This window comes from Tursiops truncatus, chromosome 5 (genome assembly GCF_011762595.2).
Source record: "Tursiops truncatus isolate mTurTru1 chromosome 5, mTurTru1.mat.Y, whole genome shotgun sequence".
In the NCBI taxonomy this organism is placed as follows: Eukaryota; Metazoa; Chordata; class Mammalia; order Artiodactyla; family Delphinidae; genus Tursiops; species Tursiops truncatus.
In genome coordinates, this window is record NC_047038.1 from 100842314 (window position 1) to 100869474 (window position 27161).

General features: G+C 37.3%; 1 protein-coding gene across 7 annotated transcripts in view; it reads left to right on the plus strand.

Moving 5' to 3' along the window:
- ARHGAP24 (Rho GTPase activating protein 24) overlaps positions 1 to 27161 on the plus strand; it is a 775519-nt gene that overhangs the window by 703456 nt on the left and 44902 nt on the right. For all 7 annotated transcript variants that reach the window (XM_073805426.1, XM_073805427.1, XM_073805428.1 and 4 more), the window contains 2 exons: positions 3053 to 3175; positions 21196 to 21403. In XM_073805426.1, coding sequence (XP_073661527.1) covers positions 3053 to 3175; positions 21196 to 21403 — 331 coding nt within the window. The remainder of the gene's footprint in view (positions 1 to 3052; positions 3176 to 21195; positions 21404 to 27161) is intronic.

Below are 27161 nucleotides of genomic sequence, written 5' to 3' on the forward strand. Positions count from 1 at the left end.
ATACTGGTAATAATATATACATACTTATATACACATATATATGGATTGAAGATGACTATGATACTTTCACTCCAGTGATAATTACATCTTAAGGTTGCTTTTTAAAATTTCACCTTTGGAAAGAATTTTAGATTCACAAATAGGTAAATCGAACATTAAGCCCCGTAAAGGATTAACAAACAGAGTGAAACTTGATCCATGTGGCTGAAAGTCAATATTGAGTTTATTCATTTATCAAATTATACATTTAATAAATTGTTTTGGAGCCCCTTCAATTGCAAGGCTCAATACCAGACTCTCAGAACTGAAGGATTATGAATTAGAACAAATGGCTTCTCCAGTTAGAAATCATGTAACCTTAGTACGGAGAATTTAGTTCATATCTATATAAATGTCTCCAATTGTTTTAATCACATTCTTAGCAATGAGTGTATTATTTCCACTGAGACTCATAGAAAAAAGTTTTTCTAAATCTTCTCCCTGTCTTTTGCTAATTCACTGAGGAATCAAGATCTATATCCATGGATGAAATTCACAGATGAGAATTTCATATCTGTGATTGGCAGTCGAAGTGAGATTCAGGGGTCAGACACACAGCATCATTGGCAGAGATAGGGAATCAAATGAAAAGTCAGGGGATAATGGCCAGTTGTGCTTATAATTCTCTTTTTTCCCTGCTTTCAGGCAGAAACACACTCCAGTGGCTGTCACTCACTCTCATTACTAGGACTGTTTCTGCTGGGGCTGGGAGTGACACAGCAGGGTATAACTGTCTGAATTGCTAAGCATCCTCCAGGCAAAGACAATAATTAAAATATTCTGATCTCAAAATGGTAATTTTTTACAGGTGGATCAGAAAACAGAATAAATTTTAGTACTGTGCCACGCCAAGCAAAGCATCTTTTTCTTTTGTCATTTGTTTATTTCTGCGACTTATATGTCATACAGCCATGCATATGCATGTTAATGTGTGGCAAATTTTCCTACATGCACAGTATACAACTTTAATGTGCATTGTTATATATCAAAGAAAGACAGCCTTCTATAAAAACTCCTGTATATGTGTATTATTGACTAATTGTTCCCAAGCACTCACTAGCATACTACACTAATTGTATGTCTCTGAGGTCAAATTAAATATAATATGTCCTTTTTGCATTTGTAGATATGGGAGGCAGTTAAATGAGACTGAATTAATATTTACAGAATTTCTCTTTTAGCCTAACATAGTGCTAGTATATTAACTTCATTTCATTTAATTCTCACAAAAATTTACTAGATAGGGATTATTATTTCTAAAGCATGACTAAAGATACTGAGTTTCCAGAAGTTATGTGCTTTCCCAGAAGTTAAACAGCTAATATAATATAGAATTGCGATTTCAGAAGGGTTTTCTCTGATTTCCTGAGCCTATGCTTTTTCAGACATAAATTGCTTAAAGTGATGATTGACCTAGGCTAGACCTAGAGGTGTAAGAAAGTCATTGTTTCCCAAATAGTGATATGTTCTCTTTAAAGTGAGAAGGCTCATCTTGTTTATTCAAGAGATCTGTAAACATTAGGGAACTGATTTGATGGCATCCCTCACCCATGCCACCCCCAAATTCAGTTGTATTGAAATGTAAAACACCAATGCTGGCTATTCAGCTGGTTGGCTTAAAGTTATTTCACTTCTCTGACCTTGCACCTGTTCTGTTAATTTGCATCAATGCTAGAAGAGTTGTATTTCTCAACCTAGGACATTTGTATAAAATTCAGAGATCACAAACTCAAATGCCTAGAGTTTTCAGAGCTTTGTGAATGAGATTGGATGTGAAAGAATAGGAAGTGCGGGGCCTGTTGGAGGCTGCACGCTCCTCACAAAGGAGATTGTTTTTGAGCCCCTTCAGTTGCAACATGCGGTACCTGGCTCTCAGAACTGAAGGGCTGTGAATTAGAACAGTTGGCATCTGTTCTGATCCACTTAAAAACAAACAACGACAATGTCTTAAACAAACAAAACACTTCGGTATGAATTAGTCCAACCCAAGGCTGCAAGTTTACAGCACTTAGTGAAAATTAAATCGTTCATAGATTATTTGAGCACCTTAGCAGTCAGTATAATGCTGAAATATTATCAGAATTCAGTTAAATAATACTTATGGTCCATTTTCTTAATTATTCCTTCTGTGAACCACACTAGTTTTTTCAAAGAGAATGAAGCAGTGCAGTCACTGATACTTGTTTTCAGAAATGCTCCTTTAAGCATAAAAATACTTTATAGATCTCCAGCATTTCAAAGTTGATTTTAGAGATTATAAAGGTTTTAAAGTGTATGAGTTGTTTTCGACCAGTGAGGGGGTGGGGAGCGGGGCTGGTAAGAGAAACCAGCAAGCAAGGAGGTACTGCTGGGGTTTCCTAAAGCTAACCCTTAGGTGGCAGGGCCATCTGGGGTGTTAATTTGGCCGTTGAGACTGGCCAGGCTTGTGTCTTCTTCTGTGTGTCCCCCTGAAGGTATGATTTGGGGTAAGAGGCTCCCCTTCCAGGACAGAGCACAGAGGAGGACCTCTAGGGCAGATTCTCACATGTGGCTCTTTTCCCTTTCCTGGGACTCGTACTCAACCATGATGCGCCCGGTGGCCTCACTGTGTGCGCTGAGCAGACTCAGACTGTTCTGCGCTTGCTTGGAATGAAAACTCAGGCTCTGCGGACCATTTCTCCATCTTTCATTTTGCTTTTGCTATTTTTCCCTATTCAGCAGTACGGTGTGAATAGATTGGATTATGAGTTAATACAGGCCTATGGGTTGTTGCTAGGACAAAAAGCTAGGCTTTGTTTGGGGAATGACATTTGTTTGCTGGCTTTCTCTTGGAAACATAACAGCCTTTCCCTTCTAAGCAGATTTTTTTTTTTCCCATGATGAAACCATGGTAAATATTTCTGATTCATTGGGTAGAACCTAGTGCTAGCTGCATTAGGTACAGTTTATGTTTCAGGGATTCACTAGGAGGCTGCTGATGGGGAATCTTCGGCTGAGCATATACTCATGTGTTAATGTTCCTGTCTTCTTACAGGAGGTGATCGAGATCGGATGACAGCAAATCATGAGAGCTACCTCCTTATGGCGAGCACCCAGAATGATATGGAAGACTGGGTCAAGTCCATCCGCCGAGTCATATGGGGACCATTTGGAGGAGGTGAGTATATTTTAAAATCATGGAAAAACAGAAAGGTAGGCCAAAACTGTTCATTCTTTCCCCCAGCCCGTGTCACTATCAGCACCTACTTTCAAATGGATGAATGTTAAAATAAATAGTAAACTACTAATTTATTTGTAGTCACATATCTAAGTAACTCCTAGAAGTTCCGTTTAGATCAAATATCATTAATAACCAACCTTCTTCCACGAATATTTTGAATTATAAAAAGGGATAATATTTTTCTTTTATCTTGGATGTTCCATTTTACTAATAATACATAGTTATGAGCCTCATATCATAAATGTAGATTAGTGAATAACCTGTAGATACAGGGAAAAAAAACATTTTGACTATTAGTTTTGGAAGAGATTTCAGCCCCCAGATGCTCAGTGGTATCAAAGAGGAGTGGCAAAGCATTGGATGAAAATATGCTGGTAATCAGAGTGACAAAAAAAAAAAAAAGCTTTGCAACTTTGCAATCAGGAAAGTATTTGTGGATTTGATAATAAGTTTCTTTTAAAATTGTTAGCTAATACAGTGTAGAGAATATATCATGTGAAGAATAAGCTACATGGTGCTATGAATAGAGCTAAAAGGAAGAAGGAAGGATAAAAGATGTGATCTTTTCTATCAAGTAATATAGAGTGATATAAACAGAAAACATATTTAAAGAAAAATCCAATAAATGGAACCAAATAGATAAGGACCCCAAAATATTCATCTATAACCAACATGTATTTCCAAGAATGTAAAGCCTAGTTATTTTATGTTGATGTAGTTAAAATAAATGATATAAATCAAATTCATATCTATTAAAGCAATTAGAACTTTTATATTTATTTTATATTCTCTTTTGCATATTGTCAGCCCCCTGAATTCAGAAGTGAATTTTTTTTCCCTTAACATATCCGATGTTTCTTAAGCTGACTGACCTCTTTACATTTTAGAATAACTTCAAAAGCTTAGTTTAAAAAGTTGAAAAGTTAAGTTAAACTTAAAATAGTAAAGATTCATGGAAGACATGTTGATATTTTACAAGAGTAGTGGTACATGTCTGCAAACTGCCTGTCCTTTAGCAGGATCTCCTCTTGGGGGAGGGGGAGGTTCCTAACCGGGGTGACCATTCATCCCAGTTTGCCTGGTAACGGTGTAGTTTACTACTGTTGTCCCAGGCTAATTATTGACAGTGCTACCTCTCACTCTCACGGTGTTCTAGTTTGGGTGACAACTTGTATGGTCGCCCTATTCATATACTAAAATGGTTAGTAAGTGACTTCAAAATGTTTGAAGAGGCCGGTGGGCTGAGATCCCATCCCAGTGCCTTAGCAGAGGGGTCTTCATCATGACTATTCATGAGAGATACATACTCAGCTGCGAGAGGTCTTCTGCTACCCTCAGGGTCAAGGATTTTTGGGGAAGCCTAAGGATATGTCTTTTCAAATTTCCTGTTTCCCCTCCATTATCAGGTTTCTGAGGCTCCTGAGTTCAGGAAGATTCTTAATATCTGCTGAAAGTGGTACTTTTGTTGAAGGATTATTTCTATCAAGGATTATTTTCTCCCATTCCTCCTCTTCCATCTGTCCTTTTCTCAAGAAAAATTAATGAGATCCAGTTTACTTCACCAAATCAGTGGCCACAGGAGGTCCTATCAGCACAGGAGTATCACAGGTGATCCTAGTGGTATCTATGTGTTAACCTTCAAATTTATGAACCTGGAAGGAATACTCTAGTAGCTGATTGGTTTGTATACTTTATCCTGCAGAATGTGCTTCAGGGATTTTGCAAATGCTGATTCAAATTTACTTTTAAAGAGATATATTTTAGCATAGAGCACTTACAACAGAAACAATACCCTGAAGAATAAATCTTCTCCTGCCCTCTTTGCTTTAATTGAAGAGTGTTAATGAGATTGTAAGGCAAGCTCTTAAAGTACTCATTCAATTTGCAAGAAATCTTTTGTAATTCATCTGATATCGGAATTTCCTAAAGTTGTTAGAGAATACACAACCAAACCGAATGCTGACCCTGATAGAAAATTGCAAACGTCACCCATAATCTCATGTTTCAAATGTTTGTATTAATATAGCCCCTCTATACTTACTGATTGAATTTTAAAGAAATGTTACAAATTTGAGTTGTAAATAATAAATTTATATGACTGAGAAACATTTTATTTATGTATTGGGGTTCCACTTAGTATTTCATTAAAAATAAGTTTTTCACCAATTAAGAATATTTTACTTTATTTTTATTTATTTATTTTTTAACATCTTTATTGGAGTATCATTGCTTTACAATGGTGTGTTAGTTTCTGCTGTATAACAAAGTGAATCAGCTATACATATACATATATCCCCATATCTCCTCCCTCTTGCGTCTCCCTCCCTCCCACCCTCCCTATCCCACCCCTCTAGGTGGGCACAAAGCACTGAGCTGATCTCCCTGTGCTATGCGGCTGCTTCCCACTAGCTATTGATTTTACATTTGGTAGTGTATATATGTCCATGCCATTCTTTCACTTTGTCCCAGCTTACCCTTCCCCCTCCCCAAGAATATTTTAAAACCACTCAGTTAGTTCAGCCTCACATTTTGTAGATTAGGTCATTAAGACCCAGAGAGAATGAATGACTTGCCAAGTGTCATACTGTGAGTAACATAAGTAGGAAGAAAACTCGTGTGTTTTCACTATGAGCTTCTTCCTGCTTTATTGTACAATAGCTGATCTATTACTTCTACTATGGTAGTGAAAAACCCACAATTACAAGTCCGTGCCTTATTGATAGTATATTCTTCAGTATATGAAAAACAAAAGTGTTTAAAAGTTGACAAGTAGGATGAATATAGTTGAGTTCTTCAAAAATATCTGAATTAATACCATCAAGAAAGTGAAAAGACAACCCATTGAATGGGAGGAAAGTATGTCCAGATCATATGTCTGATTTTGGACTTCTACCCATAATATGTAAAGAACTAACAACTCAAAAATAAAGACAAATCAAAATTTTGACCCAATTAGAATCAATTTAAAAATGGGCAAAGAATCTGAATAAACATTTCTGTAAGGAAAATATACAAATGGCCAATAAGCACATGAAAAGATGCTCAGCATTATTAGCCATCAGGGAAATACAAATCAAAAGCACAGTGAGATACCATTTCTTTCATACACACTAGAATTGCTAGAATCAAACAGTTCCGTAATAACAAGTATTGGCAAGGATGTGGAGAAATTGAACCCCCCCCATATTGGTAATGGGAATTTAAAATGTAGCTGTTTTAGAAAACAGTCTGACAGTTCCTCAGATGATTAAACATACAGCTACCATATGACCCAACATTTGCACTTTTAGGTATATACCCAAGAGAAATGAAAAATGTATGTCCACACAGAAACTTGCACATCAATATTTATAGCAGCATTATTCCTAAATGCCAATAAGTAGAAACACCCAAATGTCCATCAATGGACAAATAGATACACAGAAAGTGGTATAGTCATACAATGGATTGTTCAGCCATAAAAAGAATGAGGTATTGATGCATGCTACAACGTGAATGAACGTTGAAAACATTGTGCTAGATGGAAGAAGCCAGTCAGAAAAGACTATATATATATATATATATATATATATATATATATATATATATATATATATAGTTCTATTTATAAGAAAGTACAGAACAGAGAAATCCAGAGACAGAAAGTAGATTTGTGATTGCTTAGGACTGGGATGGGAAAATAAGGAGTTTGCAGTGGGTTGGTAGCCAAAACATATGAGATCTTTTTTTAGGTGATAAAATGTTCTAAAATTAACTGTGATGATCATTGCATATATCTGAGTATATTAAAAACTATTGAATTGTACACTTTAAACAGGAGAATTCTATGATATGTGAATTATATCTCAGTAAAGCTGCTAAAAAACTCCTGAATTGTCATAATTGCTTTTCATTAGAGAATACATTTCCCCTTCCTATCTTAGTCATAGAATCCAAGACAGTTAATCCTAAATAAAAACCTATTGGCTTCCAACCTCCTTCCCACTGCTCAAAGATTGTTGTGGTTGTTGATTAAATGGCATCTGTAAAGACATTTGGAAGGTGACTTTTCATCCTGATTTGTCAAGCTCTGTATACCACCTCCGGATACATTTTAAATGTGTTTATTGTAGAGAGGGCATTTCATTGTCTATATTGCAGTTCTACAACCTGTGTTTCTAAATAGTTAAAGTTTTTCATGAGACACTGAAGCTTATTCAGGTTGCTTATACATGTAAGATATTCCCTCTTTACCATTTCAATATTAGACATTTGATTAAAACATAGGTGACACCTGAGGAATTTGCTTAGTTTTTCAATATTTAGAAATTAAAAACTGTTAAGTGAAATCATAAAATATAGGACTTTGATATTTCTTTTTATGAAAAAAACCAAAGTTACTACAAATACTCAGATGAAGGAGGGGAACCAGGGAAATGCAAAATGTAGACACCCTCTCTTAACAACCAAGCCTGATAACTTAGTTCAGTATTGAATCTAGATACCTCAACTTTCATTTATCTGATTAACCCCCCTGTAAACAGATGCTTCCCTATTAATGATGCTGAGAAGCACATGGTTTCTGCTTAAAAGTCCAATCCAGAAGTTGGGATGTCAAAACATGTATTTAACTTTGGAAACGTTTAGGGTTCTGTTTTTGTTTGTTTGGGTTATTCTTGTCTTTTTCACTGGGCTTCTGTTGGATTGTTTTTGAGGCAATGTATATGGAAGTACCCAGCCCAGGATCTGGGGAGGGTGAAAATTCATTAATTGTTCATTAGATCTGAGGGCATAGCCTAACTTTAGCTGCTAACAAAATCAGGTCCTTCCTGTATATTTCTGTCTCCTTATGAAAAGAGTTGAGTCAGAGACTTACCAAGGCAGTAAAAATACTGAATGTGAATAATCCTCATGATGAGTAATTAGCACATGGGCAAGGAGTGGTTAATTAAGAAGCTGTGTGGTCTTGCCTCTGACACAGACCACTGTGTGATCTGTGGTAAGTGATATTACCCCCTCACCTTTAGGTTCCTCACTTGTGAAATAACATTGGACAAAACTCTTTTAACTAAGGTTCATTCCAACTCCAAAGTCCTGCGATCACATGTGTTCCCTCCATACCAATGCTCAGAGAAGTGATGTTTTCAGTGGGCCAAGGTGCCTCTTGTCCAGCGCTGCCACTGTCTTGGTGGGACTGAGTTATACTTCACAGTTCCTTATTTTCCTAGCAGCCTGCTGTGACACAGAAATCAAAAACAATGGTCGAACCATGGGGCAGAAATAATGATTCCCTCAGTGACAAAATTTTACCTATCTGGGCATGCTAGTCAGAGTAATGATGTTTCTAAAGGGAGTATCTTTTTAATACTCTTCACAGCTTTTTTTAATGCTCCTGCTAAATAGCTAGGAAGGTACCCAGAGGCCTTAGGGGTCAGTTGGGGTTAAAGCACTAGCATTCCAAATGTGCTCATGGAACAGCCAGGTGGATGAATGATTAACCCAGTGAGTAAATTGTTCAGTGATTGGGACCAAGGGTGTTGGTAGACATAGGGGCTGGGGTGCAGCGGGTGCATGCACGATCAGGGGAGAAGATGAAAGCAGGATTGGTTCGAAAACCATAGCCAGACAAATACATATGTATAAAAACATATAAACACACACACATATGAGTTAACTTGTTTTGTGGTTATACCTGCAGAATCTTTGCTGCTAAATTTAAACAGTTTTCTATTTCACACACATATGTTTTAACGATATGCACATTTACATCAGCACTCACAAATAGATTCAGTTGCAAAGTATCTGAAAAAAAAATCTTGTATAGGAAGAGAATAAATGCAGAAAGGAAGGGGCAAAAAGTTGACCCCCTCGGGGCTGGTTTGGGGCTGTTTGGTTTCTGGAGGGACTGAGGCAGCCAGCTGTAAAGGTATGTACAAGACCAGAGCCAGCAGGGGAGTCACTGCAAAGGCAAAGGAAGAAACAAGGGGTTCAGGCGGCCGCGGGGCACTCTCCCTGCTCCCCTCACACTGTTGTGACTGCACCTGCTGCATGTGACCGGCGGGCACTGAAGGCAGCCGCAGCCACAGCGTGGTGACGAGGCAGCTGCAGCCCTGCCAGCTCCCGCCCAGCTCTCTTTGAGAAAAGGGGAGCAGGAACTGGACTAGCGGGGGAGAAACTCCCTGCAGAGCTGCTTCCTACACGGATCCGAGGAGGAGCCTCTCCCGGAACGGGCACTGGACTGTTCTGACGTGGCGATTCCCTCGGGAGCCCCGGGAGTTTGAAGACCGAAGGGAGAAGCCCGCAGAGAGCATCAAAGGCTGAGGGGTGCTATAAAAGGAACAGGGGAGTTCTTTGAAAAGAATCTGTCATGCACCGAAATGCTTTCTGGAGAAGGTGCCATTATCTGCCTCCCCTTTTGCTCAGATAAAAGGAGCCAGCAAGGACAGTACTGAAATATCCCTCAGGGGCCTTTTGGTCATTGTTCCTCTTTCCCCTGCTCACAGCTATTTGCTGACCTTTCCAGAGAATCTCAGTCCCCCCAGTTCCAGCTGAGAAGACAGTTCTTAATAAAAAAAAAAAAAAAGAAAGAAAAGTCTGCTGTTGGAATGGGAGGTGCCGCTTGCTTGCTGTGGTTCTTTTTGCTGTGACATTTTGGAATGTCTGCAGAAACAAAAAAAGTAATTAAAAAAACCTCAAAAACTCCCGGGATTAGGCAAGAAAAAAGGAACTTTTTTTGCCAAAAAGAAGTAAATGAGAGGTGGTAACTTATCCCTGATTCAGGACCTGGATGATCAAAATCTTCAAGTTCTAGGAAACAGCACTTCAACAAATAAACATGAGAAGGAGTAGCTGTGGGATCCCGATATCACAGAGAGACAGGTTTTAAAGGGAGCCAGAAACGGGTTCAGAATTTGGGGGCTGTATGATGCCTGAAGACAGAAGTACTGGGGGGCGCCCCTCAGGTGCCTTGGCGTCTACTCCTTTCATTCCTAAAACTACATACAGAAGAATTAAACGGTGTTTTAGTTTTCGGAAAGGTAGGTACATAATATGTTCATGTCCTTTTAAAATATCTTTCTGATGCTTTAAGGTCAGTTTACGCTCAGATAAAGTGGGAGTTTGGAAGCCAAGAGCTTAAAACTGTACAAGAATGGTTTATGTGTGGTTTTGCTTGTCTATACTTATTTCTCGAGGTTCCTATTGATCTGTTTATTACTGCCTGTGAATGGGCCAGGTGGGCGGGACTTAAAGAACGGTGGTCCTAAAGGGATCACCTTGACTGCTGGAGAACAAACAAGCTGGCCGGACCATGCCGAGGGGAGGGGCCGAGACTACCTTGGGCTGTTCCCAGACTCAAATCAAGCAGCCATGCTGTTCCCGCCTTGAACTGAGTCCCTCTCAAGTCCCCGTTCAGCGCTCCCATCACATCGGTTTGGTTCTGGCTGCCTGCGCTGCCTCTCCTCCCCTACTGAGAAAATTGTAATAACCGGATTATCTGTAGTGACCCCTTTTCAGGAGGCTTTGAACCATATTGATTAACACTAGTAAGAAATAGGAGTCACCTTGGCTTTCCAAATATATCATAAGGTGGCACTGGAAGAGGGCAAAGATATGAAGGATCAGGAACAAGGGGTGGGAAAATATAAGCTTAGGATCAATAAAAGAAACTAAGTATTTCAGGGCTTCCCTGGTGGCACAGTGGTTGAGAGTCCACCTGCCGATGCAGGGGACACGGGTTCGTGTCCCGGTCTGGGAAGATCCCACCTGCCGCGGAGCGGCTGTGCCCGTGAGCCATGGCCGCTGAGCCTGCGCGTCTGGAGCCTGTGCTCCGCAACGGGAGAGGCCACAGCAGTGAGAGGCCCGCGTACCGCAAAAAAAAAAAAAAAGAAACTAAGTATTTCAGTATTGATTTGTGTAGGGGGAGTTAAAGGGTACAACATAGGTAAAATGAAGTATTTCTATAAAATGTTTCTGTATCAACATACTTTAAAATGGCCTTTTGTTTTAAAATGGGAATAATTAAATCAAATGATTATTTAAATTGGAACTAGGTAATTATAATTTTAAAGTCATGTACTGTAACCTAATAATTTAATCAGGAGCTGACTTGAGTCCCATCTAAGGTTGTTCTTTCTCCCTTTTTTCTTTAATTTGCCACCTATTAATCAACATTCTCTATCTAGTAATCAACAAAAAATAGAAGAGAAGAAAAACCGTATATTTAAAGCAAGATATAGTGGGAACTTTTTAAAACTAAACCTTGCTCCTTCTGAATATTTTCCTTTGAGCAGTTAATATCTGGCTATGATCATTATTATATATTATAAGTAAGGAATCATCATATATTATAAACAAGGAATTCAGGTGTTACTTTATATTCCTCTCTCATCCACAAAGATAATTAAAGAGAGATATGTGTCTCATATTTTATAGATCTTTAGAGATTTCATGGTTACTGTAAGATTGCATAATTCATAGAGAAATTGGCAATGAGAGAAACTGAAAAAGGCTAGGGATTAATTGCTTAAAGGACATCCCCTCTTCTGGTTCTCCCACCACTCAGCAACTAAATTGGGTTTATCCAAACATGTAGAGAAGGTCTACTTTTCTAGGTTATTACTGTTCATTTGTAACATGAAATGTTCTGGGGACAATTAATTTATCTTCAAAATGCAGAGCAAAGTGTTTTTTACGTTTTCCACCTTCTCTCCTCCCATATTGGAATATAGCATGTCTTCAAAAACCCTGGCTAACACTGCTGTTCGTTATGTCCTCTTCCCTCTCTCCTTAAATATCAATGAGGGAAGGCAGTGCTGCAAAAAAAAAAAAAGAAGAAGAAGAAAATTCCCATGGGCTGGCAAATGGCAACCAGAGAGTGGGGAACAGCTTCCATCTATCATCTCCTGTGGGCTATTTTTAAACTATTGTCCTTGCCTCTGCAAAGTCTTAGTAATCTGAAGAATGTTCAGCATTTGAGTCAAGGATTAACAGATTTTTATTTTACAAAGTTGCATTCTGGTTACTGTCAGAACCGTAAAGGAGAGGAGGTGCAGGGGGCATTCAGCTGTGTTAAGTTCCCTCTCCCTGCTCAACCACAGTTAGGCAGTGAGGTTCTGGGAAGGAAGGCGCCAGGCTGAGGCTGGGCTGCGAGGCTGTTTCTGTGCCACACTAGCCGTTGTTTTCAGCGGCGGTGTGAAGCCCAGAGTGTTAGATCTTTATTCAAGGTCCTGCACTGAAAAGAATGAACTTTTCTTTCAATCCCGGGTTCCCAAACCATGCTACCTTAAGAAGAGAGTGTCGTTTTGTGCTTTGTTTAATCCCCTGGGTACTCCAGGAGTTCCATAAGTGGACAGGGGTTTCTGAGTTCCTCTCCCAAGCCTGTTGGAGAGCATCCACTGAAGTCCTTTCAATGAAAGCAAAAGGGAGGGTGCAAGAAGCATGGAAAAGCACCAAGAAGTGCAAAATGGTAATGCGTCTGCTTTTCCTGATCCACATTTAAAACATTTTTTACTACTGTTATGGGTCGGCTGACAGAAGAGGCAGCTCAGCACTTCAGAATGGCCCTCAGAATGAAGAGGGGAGCTCAGTTAAAGTTTCCAGAGGCCTGGTGGGATTGCAGCTTGCATGCTGTGCCTGTTGGAACTCACTGCTCTGAGTTCCTTTCTCTTACAGACCTCTTCTGTCCTTTACTGCCCTCTGTTTCTTTGTTTACCTACTAATAAAGGTCTCTGGACATGTTTTCTCAGTGGTTTTAAAAATCTGTGCACTGTGAACCATCTATTAGGTGGGGAGAGTGGTGCTTTGGATTTATGTTCTGGTGAGATAAAGATTACAATGTGTTCTTTACCCTTTGGATTTTGAAACTATATATTTTTTACCTCCATAAGACTATTATGTAATATACAGAGCCTAATCAATCTCTTGATTACTTGGAACACTTTGGGTCCTGATGTCAGTGTTAATTTCTAGTCAGAATGGTCTGGCTGGTTTAAGATTGTTGTGATCACAGAACATACTAAAGTAAAATTTTAAACCCTAACTTTATCTTGTCTTTTTCCTGAGTCGTGCTCTTCTTGGAGATAAAGAATCATTAATTCCCCAGTGCTTTTTTTTCCCCCCTAGACAGTAACTTAGTGGTCATGCCCCATTGCTTCTTCCTTCTTTATATACTTTCACCTCCATTTCTATTTCCATCACCTTAGTTGTCTGTGCCTTTATGGCTTTATGCACACAAGGTACTTTGACCTTAGAAGTGGCTCTTCAAGACAGGATCCATCCTCACCTCTTTTCACCCCCAACATTGTTCACAAATTCCTGCAGCACAGTTCATTTGTAAAGCGTCGTCCAGTTGGTATTCCTGAAACAGTACTAACAAGCAATGTTCCACGGCTTAGTAATTTTTCATGAGTCCCTATTGCTCCCAAGAGGATGTCCCATTTCTTGCAACTGTCAAGGGCTTCTAAATAATTCCAACTATTTCCAATTCCCCAGACTATCCCCTCTTCCTCCCTGAACCCATCTCCTGTAATACCTCTTTGCTCTGTTCAGTGCACCCTCCGCAGTGATGCTCTCTCTCCTCTGCAGTCTGTCCACACTCTACACTGTCTTCAAGTCATTGTTGGCTCTCAATTCTTCATCAAGCCTTCTCTGTTCACCTGTTATACTCTTTACTCTATAGCCCCTATATTTCTTATATGCTGCCACCTGGTCACCTTATCTTCATAGCTATTTTCAAGTGCTTTTATGCACATTTGTGATAAGAAATATATATTTGTATTTGTTTATTTCTTCTCAAAGTTAAGAATGGCAATAGGTCTATTCAATCCAGGATTCAAGATCTATTGCAGGCTGGTGAAGTATAGTATTATTACTTATCTTTTTCTGCTAGTTCAGAGACAGTAGTGAATTAAAATAGAATATCTTTACAGAGGTGGTGGATAACACCAGCATTTTCTTTAAAGTAATTTAAAGTATTCTGATCTGTCCTCAGAACCTATTTTTCCCTGTATATGCAGATGGTATGTTTATAAGTGAAAATGTTAATACATTAAGTGATGGTTAACCTTAAAGCATAAAAAAGTTAATGTTGTATATGTTGTAGTCACATTTATCAAAATTGATTTGTCCAACAGAATGCTACTATCCAAATCCATATAATTTTAAATGGTGCTATAAATGAGTAGCTCATTAATTCACATGTCAAAGTTTTACAGAGCATCTACCAAGTGATTTTGGGGGTGAGAAGGCAAACAAAACAAGTTTCCTGGAATCTATGAGTTCACAGATTCCTTGAAGATAAAGAAACATATAAAATAAGTAATTACTTAATCTGTAATAAGCACTACAAAAAATTATATACGAAGTCTGAGGAGTTTATGAATAAAAGACTCACCATGGACTTATCTGGAAAGGCAGTGATTCATCTGAACTACATGAAATCAGATTTAGTCTTTGGAAGTTTATGGAAAGACATTTTCTCTTACATGATCCTAAAAGAGTAGTCAGCATCCCTATGGGAAAAAAAAATATCTGAATTGAATTAACATAACATAGTGGAAAAGGAAGACTTTTAGAGTCATATAGACCTGTGTTTATACCCCAGATCTACCACTTTCTAGATATGTGACTTCAAGTCACCTAGCATCTCTGAGTCTATTTGTAGAAGGGAGATGTCCTTGCGGAATATTTGTGAGTGTCAAATAAGAAAATACATGTAAATTGCATGGCTTGGTACCTGGATGTAAATGGTGAGTATAATTACTCTGCTGGTCTAAGACCAATGCTATTGGGTCACTATTATCACATTATTACACTTGCTTATTTTTTTCAAGCCTTTATTTTTCTCCAGTCTGACTACAAGGAGAGTCAAGATTTTACCATATATTCATTGGTTATTATAGATTCTGAGCTTCTTGAATTAAGTTTTCTATCCATAGAAGATTTGTTGGCTGCTTAGAAAGTGCTAGTAACAGACTGAAGTAAGCTTTGGCTGTCTTTGTTTCTTAGTTCTGTACTAAATTGGATGTCTTTTATTTTTATTTGTCCATTTACCATGGGCAAATGTTCATTTTTAATTGAATATTATTACAATCCTGGTGACACCGCGACTTATTCTGTTAGCAGGGTTGTAGTAAGCAGAAGGATAAGTAAAAGCAAATTCTCTATATGACTTAGCATGTAATCTATGGCATGGAAGGGACAGGGAACTCTGAAAAATAACTGATAATAGAAAATTTAAGTAGTAACAGAGAAGTTATCTAACTTCTGCCTTTTTCATCAACAAATCAAAGACTTTTTTGTTTTCACGTTTTTATAGGAATCAGTGCCACAACCTGAGAAGTCTTGATAAGTTTCATTTTACCTTGGAGTTAGTCATTTATTTCCTCTAATTGAGGAGATGAAGTATTTTATTTTAATGCATGCATTAATTCTACAAATGTTTATGGAACACTCAATCCTTACCCATTTTGGTGTTAAGTTCCAGGGAGCAAGAGAGTTTACCTATGTGTCTTAATCCATTCAGGCTGCTATAACAAAATGCCACAGACTGGGTAGCTTCTAAACAACAGGAATTTATTTCTCATGGTTCTGGAGGTTGACTGAGACTGAGATCAGGCCAGCATGGTTGGGATCTGGTGAGAGCCCTCTTCTGGGTTGCAGACTGTCTACTTCTTGTTGTATTCGCAAGGGGCTGAAAGGGAAGGAGTGAGAGAGCTCTCTGGGGTCCCTTTTATGAAGATACTAATCCCACTCATGAGGGCCCTGCCCTCATGACCTAATCACCTCTCAAAGTCCCTACCTCCTAAAACCATTACCATAGGCATTAGATTTTCAACATAGGAGTTTGGAAGGGACACAAACATTCAGACCGTGACACTATGGTAGATGGAGTATGAGCCTTGGAGTCTTTCATGTTCCCAGTTCAGTCCTTATGTCTGCAGTACTTTTGGAAATTTACCTAAACCTCCTTTAAGTTTATAGGATAAATATACAGTATAAATTGTTATCCAATATCATTTAGAACAATAATAATAAATGTAAAATAATCGTTTTATTATAATAATTGTGAAAGTACAATCTTCTTTTGACTGGTGAGGGACTAGTCCAGTATGGGTAGGCATCTAAATAAACAATTACAAAGCAATATGTTAAGAAAGCAAAGAAGAAAATAGCAAATTTTGTGTCTGGGATGGGGGTGAGGGAATGTTAGTAAGGACTTAACACAGGAGAGGATGCGAGTTGAATCTTGCAGGATAAGTTTTCCTAGGCTGGCTCATGACAGCAGGACCTACCTTCTAGAAGGAGATGTGAAGATGTAATAAGTCATAATACATATAGGAAACAACAAATAGTTCCTTATAGTTATGGAGTATGTTGTTTGTGAGGAAGCAGCAGTAATGAGCATGGATATGGCACAGTGCCTGGCACAGAAAGGGTGCTACCTAAACATTTGTACTTTGAATAGTGGATGAAGAGGTAGAGATCAGATTGTGGAGAATTTGTATTTCATGAAAAAGAGTTTGGTTGGCCAGGGGGCACCATGGGAAGAAATGAAGCAAAAGAGAGGCATAATCTGATTTAAATATTATTAAGATCACTGTGGCAGCCCTTGCCTGGTTTGGGAACCCAGCTCTATAAAAGTCATTTAAGAAATATTGAGGATCGAGATTGAAAAGAGTATTCTTGAAGGAAAGAATTACGTAAGGTGTGAGAAGTGTCAGGAAGAAGAGTGAGATTGATAGATTTAAAGGGAGTGAGCCATAAAGTAATGCAAAAAATAAATTTGGCTGTCAGTGATTTGGCAACTAGGTAGTTATTGGTAATTATAGAAAAAGCTCTTTTAGTGGAATGACGGTGTCAGAGGCCACATTGTAACAGGTTGACAAGAAGATAGAAAGTGATGAAATGGAGCCAGAGTTATACTTAGTTGGGAATCAAGGAGCAGAGTGAATAAAGGGACAAGGCACAGAGAGTATCCCCATGCTGCTAGCTGGGGATAGATCATGACCTTGTACTTTTTTGTTAATTTTAAAATTGGAAGTTTCACTGCTCCCTCAAAGAAAATTCTAACTAAAGCAGCTTTTAAAAAAGAATTCCCCCTACCTTTCTGTACAAAAAAACATTCTCACACAGGAAGTTAACTCACCATCTACCTTTGTAAGTCAGAGATGTTTGGGACATTCTATTTCCAATGCTACAGAATGGGAAGTATACATCTAATCATTACCTAATTCTTTGCAAGACCAGATAAACAGCAGAAAATTACTATTTTTCCCACAGGAATTTCTAAGTATGTGTACATACTGTCTACATTTTTTAAACTCTTTTACATATTTTGTTGCTAAATAGGCATAGCTCTTTATATTAAGGAAATCATTTTGTTGCGCAAGATGCTGAGTTTTTTCCTTCTCCTTTTTTTTTCCCGACTTCCCTCCAAATTTGCCATTTTCTCAACAGAAATCACCACTTCTAGTGTGATGACAGGAATTGAGGTCAGAAAACTAGTAAGAGACGTGTTTCTTCCTCTGTAACTCAATTTTCAGCCATTATACCCACTAGGCAGTATTGTATAATACACAAACAGAGGCTCTGAAATTCAACAGCCTTGATCAAATCCTGGCAACATCTTTTACCAGCCCTGTGACATTCAGCAAGTTACTTAATCACTCTATACTTCCATCTCGTCCTCAGTAAAATGGTGGTACCCACCTCATAGAATGCTGAGAGTTTTAAATGAGAGAAATGCAGGTAAACTTCTAGTACCCATGCCTGGCGTACATAAATACATCCTAACTATTACCATTTTTTAGAGCACAAAAAGGATATGCTATTTTCTTCACTTTTTGAATGTATTAATATTTTAAATTACTAGGAAATGAGGACACATAATAATTGGGATTAAATAAAGTGGAAGAGGACAGGTATTCAGGAACTAGCAAAGATTTTTAAGCCTGACTAAATCTGGATATGGACTTCCATTCTGCCACTTGGTGCTGTGTAACTAACCTTAGGTGATTTATTTAATATCTCTGAGCCCAATTTCCTAAGGTATAAAATAGCTACCTTGTATATTTATTATGGAAACAAGAGAATATATGTCAAGGACTTAGTGCATATTAGGTACCTAATACATGAAAGGATGTTAGGGCTTTTGGCTTTTAATTTCTTACTATACCTGTTAAGAAAATTCTTATCATATAGGCAAGCCTATATGTAACAAGGGGAGAAAAAAAAAAAAAACGGATTGCCCATCTAAAGCAAAAATTACTGTGTCCTTTATCACATCCTTGAGTTTTGGGGAAAAAAGAAATCCTGAGAGTTTTAAGAAAAGAATGTTTGTTTTTCATTACTGCATAAAACCAAATTTTGGAAGTTTGGTTCTCATTTGTAGTGCTCATAGAGGTTGAACTGGAACATCTTTAGTAGATTTTCTGCTGGATTTAGGGAGAAACCTTATGTAATGTATCAGTCCAAAAGAATAAGTGAAAAATCAGATATGTAAGATTTATTCCCAAATGTTAACATTATGTTTTTTGGTTTTTGGGTTTTTTTGTGGTACACGGGCCTCTCACTGTTGTGGCCTCTCCCGTTTCTGAGCACAGGCTCCGGACGGGCAGGCTCAGCGACCATGGCTCACGGGCCCAGCCGCTCCATGGCATGCGGGATCTTCTCGGACTGGGGCACGAACCTGCGTCCCCTGCATCGGCAGGCGGACTCTCAACCACTGCGCCACCAGGGAAGCCCAACATTATGTTTTAATATAATTTATAAGTGCCTCTGAAAGGCTATCTCCTCAATTTTGGCAGGATAGAACCAAACATCCCAGGCAAATAAGCATCAAAGAACTTCAGGGGAAAAGATATGGTATTCTTCATTCATAACCAATTTTCAAGCTTTGTTATTAAAATACTAGAAGAGCTTCAAAATCATTATCACCACTTCATACAGAAATGAGCATTGTTGCAAATAACCGAAAACCCAGTGAATGGTGACTTATACAGGGGCTTATTTTTCTCACATTGAAAAAAAATCTCCAAGGAGTTGCTGCTGGTATTGGGTCAGTGGTTCAGTGATTTCAGCCCCATTATCTCTGTGAATCTTTCAGCCTTTCCCTCGTGGCTGTTGCCTAATGGTCAAAAGATGACTGTTAGTCACAGGTAGCATGTCCAAGTTCAAGATGGAAAAAGTCATGATTGGCAATTCCAGCTATATCTTTCTCTTTCATCAAGATAAACAAGTCTTCCTAGAGACTCCAGAAGACTCTTGGGAAGTAGGAGAAGTATTTAATTTTCCAGCCACGAAAATAAAAATAACAAGAGAAAATAGGGGTGTGAATATCTGTTGAGTTAGGGGAAAGTGTTTAACACACCGTTATAGAGAAACTGCTTGTTCCAAAGTCTACAAACTAAGCTAATTTCTAATTCTGTTTTATATGCATTTGACTATTAATAACAGGTAACTCAATCTTTTTTCCTAGAAGGAATATATGGATACCATTAGTGCCAGATTTGATACCAGGTGTACAATAGTTTGGTTTGTTGTTGTATTATTGTTTCTACTTAGGCTAAGAATATTCTCTTTGGTAGCAAGTGTTTATTGCTTGGAATGTGATGGTTTTGCATTACTGAATCCATACATAAATTATGTTACATATAGGGAGGTAAAGCATATGTTCTTACTATTAAATTCTGAACCTGATGTTTTTGAAATATTCCCCAAACATTCTGGAGTCTTACATAGTTTCAACATGGGACACTCATTTTTCTTCCCCTTTTATGAAAATCATAAGATCATTAAAGCCACCCCATCTGGAAACATTGGAATCACATTTGCTTTGGCTCTTTTTCTCCCTCTTTTCTCATTGGTTGATCATTTTTCCAAATTACCAACTGATAATAATATATTTTAGAGGCATTGTTTCTTTTTTTTTTTTTTTTCGGGGTACGCGGGCGTCTCACTGTTGTGGCCTCTCCCGTTGTGGAGCACAGGCTCCGGACGCGCAGGCTCAGCGACCATGGCTCACGGGCCCAGCCGCTCTGCGGCATGTGGGATCTTCCCGGACCGGGGCACGAACCCGTGCCCCCTGCATCGGCAGACGGACTCTCAACCACTGCGCCACCAGGGAAGCCCCGAGGCACTGTTTCTTAATCAGTGGGGTACCAAATGCATGCACCAAGAAATGCATCATTTGTAGGTAATTAAAAATCATTAAAAATCATTGATAAAACTGATCAAAATTGTTTTGATTTTTATTACTCCCATGTGCTGACAATTCTAGGCAATGTGTAATCATATATGCCTCCCTGTTAGGACAAAGCACCATGACCCTGTCTCCTCACTTTTAGTATGCACTGCTTCGTATTTCCAATACTTCTCTTTCCAATAAATTAATAGTTTAATATTTTAAAGAGCCAACACTGTATGAAATATTTTATATGGATGAAAATTCTGCATTTCTTTTCATGGTTTTATCCCTTTGATTATAATCATAGCATCATCTCTTGATTGAAAAAAAAGGGTGAACAGAGACATGAATAATATTTAAACTAAATGAAAATTGGACATAAATTTACACTTGTAACAGAAGTAGAATTTGACTATTATCTACAGAATATTTCTGTTTTTAAGTTTTTGGATATGTTTTTTCCCAAAAGGAAAAAATAAAAAAAAACCCAAAACTGAAATTATGTTTATTGCAATATTTCTTATTTCAAAGTGGATATCTCAAACTCCATATTTCCATTTCAGTTTTGGGCTAAATATGGAATACAGGGGGAAAGGACAGCACAAGGTAAACCCTTTTCATTTGAAGAATTGTACATAATGAATTTAATTCTGTAATAATGTTAAGTACCAGACGTGAAATGCTTGCTAGCATTCCAATCTTTGTTTTTCCTTTACATTGAGTTTTAAAAGAAAGCAAACAAAGTGAGAAAAGATGAATTTCTCAAATTCATTGTGATCCTTTATTTCTCCAGGCATTTTTGGACAGAAACTGGAAGATACTGTCCGTTATGAGAAGAGATACGGACACCGTCTGGCTCCAATGTTGGTGGAGCAGTGCGTGGACTTTATCCGACAAAGGGGGCTGAAGGAAGAGGGTCTCTTCCGACTGCCGGGCCAGGCTAACCTTGTCAAGGAGCTGCAGGATGCCTTTGACTGTGGAGAGAAGCCATCCTTTGACAGGTAGATTTCAAGTTTTCACTAACCATCCTTCACTGAGACACTCAAACTCAACCAAAAGGTTGCAGTAAACTGAGATGACATAATCTTAATTGATGTTGTAACAGTTTAGAAGATGGATTATATGGCCTCACAAAGATGGATTGTTTTTAAGTTACAGAGTCAAAAATTTGATACTTTAGATGTCTTTCTCTGCCATACTCCCCCCCCACCTTAAAACATTATTATTTATTCTTTTCCTTTGGCCCTAAATTAAAACTGTATTAAACTTTTACATTGGAAAAGTAAATTTTCAGAATAGGAGTCTTCTCTTGTTTGATGTTTCTTTGAATTCTTTCAGCTAAGGGATATTAAAAGTGTTGATAAACAGAGATTGGGATATTGGCAATGTAATTAAAAGTATTATATTTTTAAATATATAGCTCCATCTTAATCTAAAATAGATTTGCAAAGAAACAAGGAGAAGTATATAGTATGGTGAAATTCAGGAAATAATGGAAGTTGCAGAGAAGAATGCATAAAGCATCCATAACTCCACTAACTGAGTTGAACACTGATAATATTTTGTAAATTACCTCCTCCTGTTCAGTTTTTTTAATTCAGTAGAAAAATATAGTCATTTATCCTAATATTATTAACTCAACATTTGTAGCAGGGTTTTTTTCACATCAAGAGTTGAAAAATGCCCTTTTATTCCAGCATATTCTAACTTAACATCTGATCATTGCCAACCTCTGTAAGCATAATTTTTAATAACTATTTCACTCTATAGGTATATTGTTCATAATTGCTTCAATAAATTTGGACATTTAAGTCGTGACTTTATTACTATTACAAGTAATGTTGTAGTGAGTACACAATTGATATAAATATTTTCTATTTTTGGAATATTTTTTCAGGAGAGATTCTCAGTATTGGACTTGTGGATAAGAATAGTTTTGATACTTGAAAATTGCCTGCTTAAGTAGTATTTCTCTTTGAAAGTATAGAATTATCGTGTGGATAGACAGATCTACAGGACAGATAGACAAGAAGACTCTTGAATACATGATATGAGATAAAGGAAGCATCATTGAGAGTATGGGCTTGTTCCAATCCAAAAAATTCATGGTAACTCATTTGATGCCCCTTTACTGGTCACATTAACAAAACCCCGAACAGTGATACAATCATGCTGGCAAGGTGTGTTGAGGTAGGTGCCCTGATGGTGAGAGTACAGATCATCATAGTCTTTCTAAAGAAATTTAGTAATGTATTTCAAGACCCTTTAAGCAGGAAAGTCCAGTCCTAGAAAAAAATCAGATATGTGGAAAAAAATGAAGCACAAAGTTGCTTATTACAATTTCCATAATAGTGAAGAATGAACTCCAATCTATTATCTCTAGCAATAGACTGTGGTTAATATAATATAATAAAATGTTATTCACTTATTAAAATTTTGGGAAAATGCTGATTAGATAATAAGTAGAAAAATTAGACAGGATAAATTAATTGATCAAAATGCCACCTTTTTACAAAAAGTGTCACAGTTTATGAAGATTCATAAATTCCCTCTGAGAGAGAAAAATTAAATGTGGTGGTAAAGAAATGAATTCAAAACTAGGGTCAGAGAACAAATTTCAAAAATGCAGATATATTTTTGGTTGGGGAGCCACATGTCTTATTCTATACTTTGGAAAAAAAAAAAAAAAAAGATCCGCAGCTCCATAGTTCAGGCCTATCCGCAAGATATAAACAATGGTTTATCTAGGAGAAATGTAATTTTTTGTTCCAAAATTAGAAAAAAGTTTGTCAATGGAATCCTCAAAATAAAATATCAGATTATGGGATAAACAACATCCTATACAATGAACTCATGTGACATTGATAAATTTCAGTGGTCTTTTTCTTTACATTTATGTATGGCCTAAATATATGCAGATGACCTTAATAGCAAAATTTATCTATTAAAAGTTCTTTTGACACAGGCATTTAAAATTTGGTTCTTTTAACAGCTCTTTGCTAATATGTGCAATTTAGGGGGATATTTTATATATTTAAGGATACTTGTGAAAGATGTGCCCTGTAAGCAAAATTATTCCTCTGTAACTATAGACTGACAATGAACTTTATATAAAATGTGATCCCAGTTAAGAAAAATGTATTTTTTTTGTATAAAAATGCATCAGTTCATAGAGACTAAAGAAAATATAACAAAAGATAAACATTAATTTTGTGGAATAATGAATGACCTTCTTCCCTTTTTTATACTATAAATTCAGTAACTATACATTACTTTTATAATCAGAAATTTAATCAGAAAGATCTTTAATTAATTTCATGCTGCACAAAAATTTCCTTATCTTTTGATAATTTCTGAAGTGTAACTACAGAAACTCCCCATTTACTAGAAAATCTGTAAAAGAGAGTTACAGAGAGTATTTCAGCGTCAGAAACAATATGGTAACATTGCTAGTATGCTTTGAGAAAAAGGAGTGGCATTTGTTTCCTCAGTCATTCACTGGTTCAGGTTTCTACACTGGTGTATTAAACCACCCCAAAACTGTGTGGCATAAGCAATAACAACCAATCATTTGTTTATAAATCAGCAATTTAGGCAGACCTTGGCAAGGATGTGCTCATTTCTCCAGTACATAGTGTTGGTTCATGTAGATCAGTTAGGTCTGAAGGATCTAAGATATGGCTTCACTCACATGTCCGTAGCATTGTCTGAGGTGACTAAGGTAGCTGAAGGCTGCATGGTCCTTTACGTCCCTCTCTCTGTCTCTCTCTATCTGTCTGTCTCTCTCTCTCTGTAGTCTCACATCCGATAGTGTGTCTCTTCATGCAACTTTTATCTCTAGCAGATTAGTCAGATCAAGCGACATTAAGGCTCAGGGTTCTAAGAGAGTAAAGCTGGAAGCTTATAAGCATTGCATTGCTCAAAGCAAGTCACGAGACAGGGCCAGCCTAGATTTTGGGGAAGGGAAATAAACTCCAGAACTTAATAGAAAGAAGTGGCAAGCATATACAGAGAAGGAAAAATTTGTGAGACACTGTTTTAGGAGAAAATCACTATAGCTTTAAAGTCTAGAAATCAAGTGGAGTAAATTCCCTAACTTTGTTCTTTTTCAAGATTATTTTGTATATTCTAGGTCATTTGCATATCTGTAAAAAATTTCGTATAAGTTTGTCAGTTTCTACAAAAAATCCTATTAGGATTTTGATAGAAACTTCATTGAATCTAGAAATCTATCCATCTAGAAAAGTGACATCTTAAAAATATGAAATCTTCTAATCCTTGAACATAGCCCATCTCTACATGTCATTAGGACTTTTTGTATTTCAGCAATACAAAATTGTATTGTAATTTTCATTGTAAGATCTTGCTCCATTTTGCTAAATTTATCCTTAACTATTTAATGTTTATAAATGCACCTGTAAATAGTATTATTTTTTATGTTTAATTTTCTAGTTGCTTACTGCTAGATTATACAAATATGATTTTTTATATAGAGATTTTTCCTATAAACTTGGCAAATTTCTTTATAAATGCTACAGGGTCCTTCTAGATCCCTTAGGATTTTCTCTATGCATGATCTTGTTGACTGTATATGAGAGTATTATTTCTTCCTTTTCAATAAGCTTTGCATTCCTCCTTCTTAATTTTCTGTATTTGCTAAGAACTATTCTACAATAGTAGTGAGTGGATATACGTTTTGTATATGTAGAGGGAAGTTTTTAGTCTTTTGCTATTACTCATGATGGTAGCTATAAGTTTTGTGTAGATGCCCTTTATCAGGTTTGAAAATGTTCTTATATTTCTAGTTTACTGACAGTTTTAATAATGACAGACAATTGAATTTGATCAAATCCACTTTTTCTGCATTTATTGCAGAAATTATCTGGTTTGTCTGTTTTATTATGTTAATGAGGTGAATTTCAAATGTTAAACCAACTTTGCATTCCTAAGATAAGCCACTTTTGGTTGTTATGTATTACTCTTTTAATATATTGACATATCTGACTTGGAAATAACTTGTTGAGGATTTTTGGACCCGTATTCATCAGGGCTATTGACCTAGCAACTTCTTTTCTTGGAATGCATTTGACTAGTTTTGTTATCAAAGAAATTCTGGCCTCAAAAGTAGGCCAGAAAATGTTCCCTCAACCTCTATTTTCAGAAAAATTGTATGTAGTTTGTATTATTTCCTCCATAAGTCTTGGGTAAAATTTACCAGTGACATCCTTAGAGGTGAGGTGAAACAGGTTGATCCTGAATAGCCCAGTAGGTTATAATAAGAAATTTAGTTTTTATTCAAAGAGATATGGAAATCCATTGAAAGATATTTAACAAGCAAATGGAATAATTTTATTTACATGTTAAGAAGAAAAGGTCACTCCGTGAGGGAAAACTAATATTTTCTACTACTCCACCCACAGAACACTTCTGACACCAAATGTGTGGGTTTTCCGTAAGAAGCAATTCTCCAGTTCTTGGTAGACACCCACTGAGTGTCCTACGATTTAATCAATTCTGGCACTAACTGCCCAGAGTTAGTGCAGACCCCACAGGTTAAGGGCTCATTTCCACAAATCTGCCCCCCTCCTACTTCAGGTACCAATTACAAGTCCCAGGTTGCCACCTGTAGTTCTGACCAACTAGCCATAAACCTGAGGTTCCTCAAGATCAATCATTTGCTAGAATAGCTCACAGAACTCAGGAAAACAGTTCAGTTACTAGATTACTGGTTTATTATGAAAGGATACAACTCAGGAACACAGATGAAAGAGATGCATAGGGAGGAATGGGGTAGGGGCTCAGAGCTTCCATGCCCTCGCCAGACGTACCACCCTCCTGGCACTATGACGTGTTCACTAACCTAGAAGCTTTCCAAACCTCTTCAGTGAGGGTATTTTTATGAAGGCTTCATTATATAGGCATGATTGATTAAACCCTTAGGCTAAAGCTCCAACCTTCTAATTACCTGATTGGTTTCTCTGGCAACCACCCTTCACTCACCCCACCCTCCATCATCCTTATGGGCTTTCTCAAGGATGCCTTAACATAAATTCAGGCATGGTTGAAAGGGGCTTGGTATGAATAACAAAGACTTCCCTTTCACCTTCCTCACTCCAGAATTATTTTAGGAACTGGGGATAAAAAACAAATATTATAACAAAAGACACTTCTATTACTCTTATAAGTTAGGAAATTACAAGGGTTTTAGGAGCTCTGACCAGGAGCTAGGGATAAAACCCAAAATACATCATGGTATCACAATCTGGCAATCTGAATATGCTTGTATTGACAAATAAATTGTTAAGCTTGAGTCTTTCAGTAGTAGGGAGGCAGAAATACAAATTACTGGATCTGCTGATTTTCAAAAAAGGATTTCCAAATCCATGGACAGTGAAATAAAAAGAAAAGAGTAATGTATTTGTGGCCAAATGTAATTGCAAACTACATTCTTAGGGAATAAATAATCCATAATTTCCCAAGGAGAGTATATTATTTTTGGAAATGTGTCCAAGTAGAGTATTCTGCCCCATCTGCTGTTTTAGTTACTTGACTGAGTTTAAACTTTCTCATGACCAAGTCCCAGTTCAGGTTTCAGTTTTTGGGATGTGAAGACAAACTGCCTGGGAACATTTTCTAGTTCAGGTTAAACTCACCAGTGTTCACCATCAAAGTGATCTAAAAAAGAATGTAAGTTAAAAAATGCAGATCATGCATAATGTTTTGAGTAGATATTAGTATGTAAAGCAAAGTACAGAAATT